Raw genomic sequence first — 9,688 nt, forward strand, 5'->3', positions numbered from 1 at the left:
CGCTGTCTGGAGGTTGCTGATTCAGGAGGTCTGGGAGTCTGGTTAAAAGTAACTTGCCCAGCAGCGATCACTAGTAAGTGGAGCTGGGTCCCGGCATTCTGGCCCCAGAGGCTGTGCTCTTAGCTGCTGCCTCACAGACACTTTCCACTGATACATGCAAGAAAATCCACATGATTCCCAGCATGATTTTTGCTGAGCCCTTCCAAGGAGGCTGAAAGGAACAGAGGACACATTACTGCATGGAACACACAGGAAATATTTTATTAGTTTCCAGATGCAGCAAAGGATAGAGTAAAAGCATTTCAGTAGAGCTCCACAGCTCTCCTCAGGGAGCCCACTCTAGCATCTGTGGCCCCCCAGTCCTGGCACCGCCTGTAGTCCCCTGGCCTCAGCAGGTACTGCCGTCCTCGGTAGTTGGGCAGCTCGTAGAGGACCCAGGAGCCCTCCAGCACGTTGAAGGAGTGGATCTCACTGAGGTGGAAGCGGTCTTGAAGGGAGGGGCAGTCCTCAGTGATCTCCACCATCTGGCCCCTACAATCCTCTCGCTCATGGATCCTGATCCTGTGGGAACTGGCCTGGGGGTTCAGCAAACAGCAGAAGAGGGAACGTCAGAAAAACCTGACTTCCTGGGGGATGACTTAAAAAAATTTTTTTCTCGGCCGGGCGCGGTGGCTCCCGCGGCGGGCGGATCATGTCAGGAGAGGGAGACCATCGTGGCTAACACAGTGAAACCCCGTCTCTACTAAAAATACAAAAACAAAATTAGCCAGGCGTGGCGGTGGGCGCCTGTAGTCCCAGCTACTCGGGAGGCTGAGGCGGGAGAATGGCGTGAACCCGGGAGGCGGAGCTTGCAGTGAGCCAAGATCGCGCCACCGCACTCCGGCCTGGGCGACAGAGCGAGACTCGTCTCAAAAAAAAAAAAAAAAAAAAAAAAAAAAAAAAAAATTCCTGTATCAAAAGTGACCAAGCTAAAAGAAAGACACTGCCAACACCAGGGCTGCTGTGTATAGTTGGGTAGGTTGTGCACTGTGAAACTCAAGAGGGCACCATTCCCCGTTCATTTGGTATGGATGGTGCTCCCTAGAGTTTTCTGGTATAATCTACATGAATAGACACGCTGGTCCTGCTCAGGACCACTTTTAAATATTTTATGTATTTGTTTTGGTCTCTTCTTCATAAATTTGTGGTGGTTTGGGGCTCTTGTTGCATGACACAAAAAATAATAAGATTTCTTTTTTTTTTTTGAGACGGAGTCTCGCTCTTTCGCCCAGGCTGGAGTGCAGTGGTGCCATCTCGGCTCACTGCAAGCTCCGCCTCCTGGGTTCATGCCATTCTCCTGACTCAGCCTCCCGAGTAGCTGGGACTACAGGCGCCCGCCGCCAAGCCCAGCTAATTTTTTGTATTTTTAGTAGAGATGGGGTTTCACCGTGTTAGCCAGGATGGTCTCAATCTCCTGACCTCGTGATCCGCCCACCTTGGCCTCCCAAAGTGCTGGGATTACAGGCGTTATGGAATGAGACCATCACTTCTCCTGTTGTCCTTCCCAGCTTTTCCCCATCTCTCCTTTTCCCTAGTTTATAAGACAGGAGAAGGGGGAGAAAGCAAAAAGTTAGAAAGAAACAAAAGTAAGATAAATAGCCAGACAACCTTGGCACCACCACCTGGCCCTAGGAGTTAAACAAAGTAATAATAATAACATCAACCCCTGGCCTAAACTACTTGTGTTATCTGTAAATTCCAGACACTGTATGAAAAAAGCATTGTAAAACTTTTTGTTCCGTTAGCTGATGCATGTAGTCCCCAGTTACGTTTCCGACTCTTGCTTGATTTATCACGACCCTTTCACGTGGACGCCTTAAAGTTGTAAGCCTTTAAAAAGGCCAAGTATTTCTTTCTTGGGGAGCTCGGTTCTTAAGATGCGAGTCTGCCGACGCTTCCGGCCGAATAAAAAACCTCTTCCTTCTTTAATCTGGTGTCTGAGGAGTTTTGTCTGAGACTTGTCCTGCTACAGCATGAGCCACAGCGCCCGGCAAATAATAAGATTTTGAAACAAAAAGGCAAATGTATACCTGGCAAAAGATATTATTTTGAATCTCAACAGCATTAGGAGAAGCTAGAGGGAGAGAAGGTTGAATTGCTTTTACCCAAATGAGGCTCAGATTGGTGAAGGAAGAAAGTCCAGCCCAAGCAATCCTTCATCCATGCCTTTCTGCTTTAAGCTCTGCTACTCAAACATGCTGAAAAGCAAGAGCCGTCACAAAGGGAACAACGTTTCAGTTCTTACCTCCAACATGTGCTCTTACAAATCAGTTTTAGGTAATACCCCAAAATGGAAGTTCAAGATCATGAAGGAGCAGCTGGGCATGGTGGTTCATGCCTGTAATGCCATCACTTTGGAAGGCCAAGGTGGGAGGACTGCTTGAGCCCAGGAGTTCAAGACCAGCATGGACAACACAATGAGACCCTATCTCTACCAAAAAAAAAAAAAAAAAAAAAGAGGTGGGAAAATCACTTGAGCTCGGGAGTTTGAGGTTGCAGTGAACTATGATCACACCACTCAAGCCAGTCTGGGTGACAGAGAGAAACCTTGTCTAAAAAGAAGATCTTTTTCTTTTTTTTTTTTTTCCAAGACAAAGTCACACTGTGTCACCCAGGCTGGAGTGCAGTGGCACAATCTTGGCTCACTGCAACCTCCACCTCCCAGGTTTAAGCAATTCTCCTGCCTCAGCTTCCCAAGTAGCTGGGACTACAGGCACCCACCACCACACCCGGCTAATTTTTTATTTTTAGTAGAGACGAGGTTTCACCATGTTGGCCAGGCTGGTCTTGAACTCCTGACCTCAGGTGATCTGCCTTCCTCAGCCTTCCAAAGTGCTGGGATTACAGGTGTGAGCCACTGCGCCTGACCATGTCTCTTGTTTTGAGCACTTGTTCTTCCTTCATTTGTTTGTTCCTTCCCATTGCCTCAATGCTTTTCTTCCTCCACGTTAAAATATTCTTTAGGGGCAGAGCACAATGGCTCATGCCTGTAATCCCAGCACTTTGGGAGGCCGAGGTGGGTGGATCACCTGAGGTCAGGAGTTCAAGACCAGCCTGACCATTATGGTGAACCCTCGTCTCTACTAAAAATACAAAAATTAGCCAGGTGTGGTGGTGTGTGCCTGTAATCCCAGCTACTCTGGAGGCCGAGACAGGAGAATTGCCTGAACTCGGGAGGTGGAGGTTGCAGTGTGCCGAGACGAGATCATGCCACTGTACTCCAACCTGGGTGACAGAGCGAGACTCCGTCTCAAAAAAAAAGGAAAAAAAATCTTTTTTGTTTGGAGCTCAGATTCTGGATCCCCTTCTGAGTCTTCCAATGACATTTCTTCTGTCTCTGTTAAGAGCTGATCAGTAATGTCATTTCGCTCTCAAATCTGGCTTTGAGACTCTCTCTCTCTCTCTCTCTCTATATATATATATATATTTTTTTTTTTTCCTTTTTTCTTTTTTCTTTTTTTTTTTTGAGACGGAGTCTCGCTCTGTCGCCCAGGCTGCAGTGCCGTGGCCGGATCTCAGCTCACTGCAAGCTCCGCCTCCCGGGTTCACGCTATTCTCCTGCCTCAGCCTCCTGAGTAGCTGGGACTACAGGCGCCCACCACCTCGCCCAGCTAGTTTTCTGTATTTTTTAGTAGAGACGGAGTTTTACCGTGTTGGCCAGGATGGTCTCGATCTCCTGACCTCGTGATCCGCCCGTCTCGGCCTCCCAAAGTGCTGGGATTACAGGCTTGAGCCACCGCGCCCAGCCTCTATATATTTTTTCTTTAGGGAAGATTCTCATAAGCAATTCTTTTTGAGGTTTAAGTGACTGCTAGTAAAGTGGATCTTACAGTCTGTAATTAGAAGAGTTGGAACTTGAAATTAGAAATCTAAGTTTTTGGGCTCCTAATGCCAGACTGGGTCCCTATCAAGCTCTTAAACCCTGTGAGGGGATTTCAGACTTCACAAAAATGGTTCATTTTCCCAGGACTCTGTCACAGTCAACTTTAGGGAATCCCTAACTGAAATTCCAGTCTGCTGGGGCTTCATTTGGGTAACAGGGGGCCCTGCAGGAGCTATTGGAATCTCATTGTTGGTTACTGGTTTGCCCAATCAGAAGTCAGGACTTGACAGGCCCCTGATGTTCATAATAATAGTTAATACTTGGGGGTGGGTATTGGCCTGTGACAGGTGCCCTCCTTTTACCCTCTTTGGAACCCTAGAAAGGAACTACTCTTATCAGCCCTGTTTACAGATGAAGTAAGAAATAGCCACCTAGCCTATGGGCACCTAAGAGCAAGGAATTAATCTGTTGCTCTTCCATCACCTGTGGCATAGATGCTCTGAGCGAATGCCACGCACAACTTATTCCCAGTAGAGGTGAGTTTGACTTTAGCAAAATAAAATACGATGTCCAGTTAAAAGCACTGCATCACATACTTCTTCAGTGGGAGGAAACCTCTCCGATGTTAATACAGGAAAAGAGAATATAGTTAGAGCTAGGAAAAAGAAGGCTGTCATCCCATCCCATCGCCTGTCGTGTGAATCATCCATGTGGATCACTGATGCGACTCGAGGGCACGGAAGGGACCCGGCGGGACTGCACTCACGTGGGGGATGAGGCGGCAGGAGCGGACCGAATCGCTGAGGCCCATCCACTGCTGGTGGTCTGCATAGTCGCCGCGGCGCAGGAAGTACTGGAGGCCCGAGTAGTTGGGCAGCTCATAGAGCATCCAGCAGCCGCTGTCCACGCGCACGGAGTTGCAGCGGCCCAAGTAGGGCTGCAGGTTGGGGTGGTCGCTGCTGCATTCGTAGTGGCGGCCCTGGAAGCCCCGGTCCTCGTAGAGGGTGATCTGCAAGGCAAGGCGAGGCAAGGCGAGGGCTCACAGGCCTGCCCCTGCCCCAGTCTCCCGCCCCGCCATGCAGGAAGCTCCCGGGGCCCGGGGCGCGGGCTGGGCTCACCTTCCCCATGACTGGCTGGACGCACGGCGGGGCTGAGCGGGTGGGGCGGCGGAGCGGCGGGGCTATATAGCGGGAGGGCTGCTGCGTTGGCAAGAACCGCACAAAAGGGGCCCGCGGAGGGGAGCAAGGGTATTTTTTTCTCTCTCTCTGTTCTATATAATGACTGTGGGGGTGGGGGTGGGAGGTTTATTGTATGTTTTCTTTTAGACTCTCTAAAGCTTTCGAATTGATGATCTGGTTAAAACTGTCAGTGCCTTTTGGGCCTCTACATAAAGCCTGTTTGGGAAATTGGAATTGAGCAAGTGCTGAAGAGTTAATAATTGTAATTAAATGTTTTATTTACCTTTTAAAAGTTCAGTTTGAGCAACAACGCTGAATAGTGACCAAGTCTAAGGTCGAAATGGACTACAGCACGAAGCGTTTAGATTACAGAGTTTTCTTGGTGTGAAATGTGAAACGTGAGGATGATCTTGCCTTCTCCTCGGGGTGTTTACAGTAGGATGTGATTCTCCTTTAAGAGAACCTCTGTATGATCTTACCTGCTGATCAGCAGGGTGTCAGATAACTAATGCAGCAGGTTGGATGCCAGGGGTTGGGCCTGAGGAAGCCCTGTTTAGGCACCTGGCCTCAGCTCTGATGGCTGGAGCCTGGGTGGAAGCAGGAAAGTCCTGAGCTTCAGCACCGTGCCTGCCTCAGCACAGGCAATGAAACCCTCAACTTGGGATTCGTGAAGCGACCCTTTGGCAGTTATTACACTGGTAACTTTCTCTTTAACTAACATATTTGCTAACCAAAGGCTAAGCTTAGTTGGTTCTAGCTGCTGACAAATGCAAGTTAACATGCAAATATAACAAGTTGAAAATCCTACAATCTTGCAAAGATTCTGCCTTCTTCACCCTAGGGCAAAGCCCTCGTGGCTCTCCTGTTAAGGCTCTGACTCCGGGGACTAGGGTCTTCCTTCCTTTTGCCGAGATCCGGCGCCTCCTGGTGTTCCACTCTCTTTAGAGCAGGGTTTCTCAACTGCAGCCAGCACTCTTTTGACATTTGGGGCCAAAAATTATCTGCTGGTGGGGGGAGGCTGTCCTGTGCATTGCAGGACGTTGAGCAGCATCCTGGCCTCTACCAGCTGGGTACCGGTAGCATTACTGTCCCGTCGTCACAAGCAGAACTGTCTGCAGACATTACCAAAGGTTCCCGGGGAAGCAAATCCACCCCCATACCCCCACTGAGAACCACTGATTTAGAATAACTTTCGTGTACCCAGTCTCACTCCTTAGTTTCGATTCTTGCTACCTAAGTCTAATACTAAAAAATAGCTTTCTCTGGACAAATTTTTATGTGACCTACATAAGTTTAATAAGCCTCATTTACATCTTTCTCTTTTAAAAATTATAACTTTTGTGGAAAATTTAGAAACCATAAAGCAGTAGAAAGAAAAGATTTTAAGCCATAGTTTTGTATAAAAAGCAACACTGTTGATGTATATTTAAAAACTCCTAATTCTCACACCTGTGATCTAATATTTCCATCTCTAGGAATTTGTCCAAAGGAAAGAATTAAAGATGCGTACAAAGATTATGAACAGTGATATTTTATCAGAATGGTGTTTATAATATAGAAAATTAGACACAAATAAAATGTCCAGAATAGGGCATTGATTAAATAAATCATGGAACGCTTGTTTGATGAGATGCTCTGCAGCTACCAAAAATCATGTTGTCAAAGAATTTATTTAAGGGTATGGAAAATGCTTACCATATGTCAAGTTAAAAAAGAAACCAAGTATATTATACTCTGAAAATTACAAAATATTGAAAGAAATTAAAGAAGCCATAAATAAGTGGAAACACATCCTATGTTAATGGATTGGAAGACAATATGGTTAATATGTCAGTACTACTCAAAGCAATCTACAGATTTAGTGCAATCCCTATCACATCTCAGTGATTTCCTTATGCAGAAAGAGAAAAATCTATCCTAAAATTCATTTGGAATCTCAAGGGACCCCAAATCAACAAATTAGTCTTGCAAAAAGCAAAGTTGGAAGTTCCTTATTCCTTATTCCTAATAAGGAATGCTGACACATGGCACATATGGATGAACCTTGAAAACATGCGAAGGGAAATAAATCAGACACAGAAAAACAAATATTGTATGATTCCATTTATTTGAGGTACCTAGAATAGTCAGATTCATAAAGACAGGAAGTGGAATGGTGGTTACCAGGGATTGGAGGAGGTAGGATTGGGGAGTTATTGTTTAATGAATACAGAGTTTCCATCAAAACTAAAAGTCTTTTAGCACCTGTACCACCCCTAGAATTTCTGGTAAACCAGCACCAGCCTGAAGATCATGTTCTCATCAAAGGGTGAAAAAAAAGGAAACTCGAATCAGCCTAGGAAGGACCCTACCTTGTGCTGCAAACCACTGAGACTGCTGTTCATACAGCGAAAAAAGGATGGATTCATCACAACTGAGTCAAGAAAGCGCCATCCCCTTCAGAGTTGTGGGCCATAGTCCCAGGGGAAAACCCTACCAAACTGAAGCTAAGAAAAATTTAACTCTTTCTTCTATTCTATTACTCTTTCTTCTTTCCTCGCTGTATTACTGACCATCTAGTTATTAACATAACTGTCAATTTTGCCTCAAACTATTGCATTTAATGCTTGCCTTGTTATACCCTGTGGGGACTTGCCAAGTCAAAGACAGCTCTCTACTTCAGAAAAGTACCTCTGTCCTTCCTGACTATGCTCAGACTGGCCTTTAGTAAATTAGGGCCATTTAATCCGGGAAATTTCGATAAAGATTCCAGTGTCGACCAGGAGTCTTGCCCCACAATGTAGCGCTTTTATGTCGTAGTTGGTCCAACGTTCTGTGGACCACTAAAGAGCAAGGATGGACTACCCCAACCGGTTTTTGTAATTTCCTAAAATCGTACATTTATTTTAATAGAGGATCATAGATGTTAAAGACTTAAAACAAACTTTGGCAATTAAGACAGGATACCAAGATGAAAATACCTAGTTGGAATGGATCAAATATTCCATCTGCATGTTAAACAAAAGCAATTGTTGTGCTTGTGCACATGGCAGGCCAGAGGCCCAGATTATCCCCTTTCCACTAAGGTAGTCCCCCAGTCAACCAGGCGTGGGCTGCATGGTAGCTCTTTTCCAGGATTCTACAGCCTGGAGTAATAAGCTTGCCAAACTGTCTCTGCTATATCCCAAAGTCCGGCACCACGAGGGTCAGCCCCTAAGGGCCATCCAGCTTCTGTCTCCCAACACTAAGTTCACTTCGTGTCTCTCACGACAAGGAGGAAACTTAGCGTTCCTTGGAGACCTGAAGGGATGCAGTGAGCTTAAGAATTTTCAAGAGCTTATCAATCAGTCAGCCCTTGTTCATCCCCGAGCAGATGTGTGGTGGTATTGTGGTAGGCCTTTACTGGACACTCTGCCAAATAACTGGAGTGGCATTTGTACTTTAGTCCAGTTGGCTCTCCCTGTCACCCTGACATTTCATCTACCAGAGGGAGGAAAAAATAAGACATTGTAAAGTGAGAGAAGCCTCTTATGGGTCTTTCGACTCTTCACATCTATTTAGACACAATTGAAGTCCCACAGGAATACCAGATCAATTTAAAGCTTAAAATCAAATAGCTGCAGGATTTGAGTCAATATTTTGGTGGGTGACAGTTAATAAAAATGTAGATTGGATAAACCATATCTATTACAACCAACAGCAACGAACTTTTCATGAGTTAAAAGAAAAAACTCATGTTGGCCCCAGCCCTGGGGCTACCTGACCTGAAAAAACCCTTTACACTCTATGTGACAGAAAGAGGAATATGGCAGTTGGAGTTTTAACCCAGACTGTGGGGCCCTGGCCAAGGCCAGTGGCCTATCTCTCAAAGCAACTAGATGGGGTTTCCAAAGGCTGGGCCCCATGTCTAAGGACCTTGGCAGCAATGGCCCTGTTAGCACAAGAAGCAGATAAACTAACTCTTTGGCAAAACCTGAATATAAAGGCCCCTCCAGGCTGTGGTAACTTTGATGAATACCAAAGGACATCATTGGCTAACAAATGATAGATTAACTAAGTACCAAAGATTCCCATGTGAAAATTCCCGTATAACCATTGAAGTTTGTAACACCCTAAACCCTGCCACCTTGCTCCTGGTATCAGAAAGCCCAGTTGGACATAACTGTGTAGAGGTGTTGGACTCAGTTTATTCTAGTGGGCCCAACCTCAGAGACCATTCTTGAACATCAGTAGACTGTTAGCTGTACATGGATGGGAGCAGCTTTGCCAACCCCTGCAAAGTGACTCTGAAGAAGACGACGAGCCCTGCTCCAGTCACGCCCGGAAGCTGACTGGTCCACACATGGCCTCAGCATGGGAAAACTCATCGTGGGACTCATTTTCCTTAAAATTTGGACTTACGCAGTAAGGACTTCAACTGACCTTCCTCAGACTGAGGACTGTTCCCAGTGTATACATGAAGTCACTGAGGTAGGACAAAAAGTTGCTACAGTCCTATTATTTTATGGTTATTATAAGTGTACTGGGACTCTAAAAAGAACTTGTTTGTATAATGCTATTCTATACAAGGTATGTAGCCCAGGAAATGACCAACCTGATGTGTGTTATGACCCATCTGAGCCTCCCATGACCACGGTTTTTGAAATAAGATTAAGGACTGAGGACTGGT

The 9,688-nt window shown here is 46.0% G+C and overlaps 1 protein-coding gene across 1 annotated transcript; it reads right to left on the bottom strand.

Annotated features, from left to right (window-relative positions):
• Positions 1–242: 242 nt before the first annotated feature.
• On the bottom strand, positions 243–6,198 carry LOC711450 (gamma-crystallin D-like). The gene is made up of 4 exons (XM_015110816.3): positions 6,115–6,198; positions 4,981–5,061; positions 4,629–4,871; positions 243–575 (listed from the first exon to the last, which is right to left on the bottom strand). The coding sequence occupies exons 1-4, from the start codon at positions 6,196–6,198 to the stop codon at positions 303–305; spliced, it is 681 nt and encodes a 226-aa protein (XP_014966302.3). The 3' UTR covers positions 243–302.
• Between the last annotated feature and the right edge of the window lie 3,490 nt (positions 6,199–9,688).

Source organism: Macaca mulatta, chromosome 12 (assembly GCF_049350105.2).
Source record: "Macaca mulatta isolate MMU2019108-1 chromosome 12, T2T-MMU8v2.0, whole genome shotgun sequence".
NCBI lineage: Eukaryota > Metazoa > Chordata > Mammalia > Primates > Cercopithecidae > Macaca > Macaca mulatta.

Coding starts and splice junctions, on each gene's coding strand:
- LOC711450 (XM_015110816.3), bottom strand. CDS start 6,198: ATGGGGGTGGATTTGCTTCCCCGGGAACCTTTGGTAATGTCTGCAGAC. Junction 4,872..4,980: donor TCCAGCCAGTCATGGGGAAG/GTGAGCCCAGCC, acceptor CTTGCCTTGCAG/ATCACCCTCTACGAGGACCG. Junction 576..4,628: donor CCTGCCGCCTCATCCCCCAC/GTGAGTGCAGTC, acceptor CTGAACCCCCAG/GCCAGTTCCCACAGGATCAG.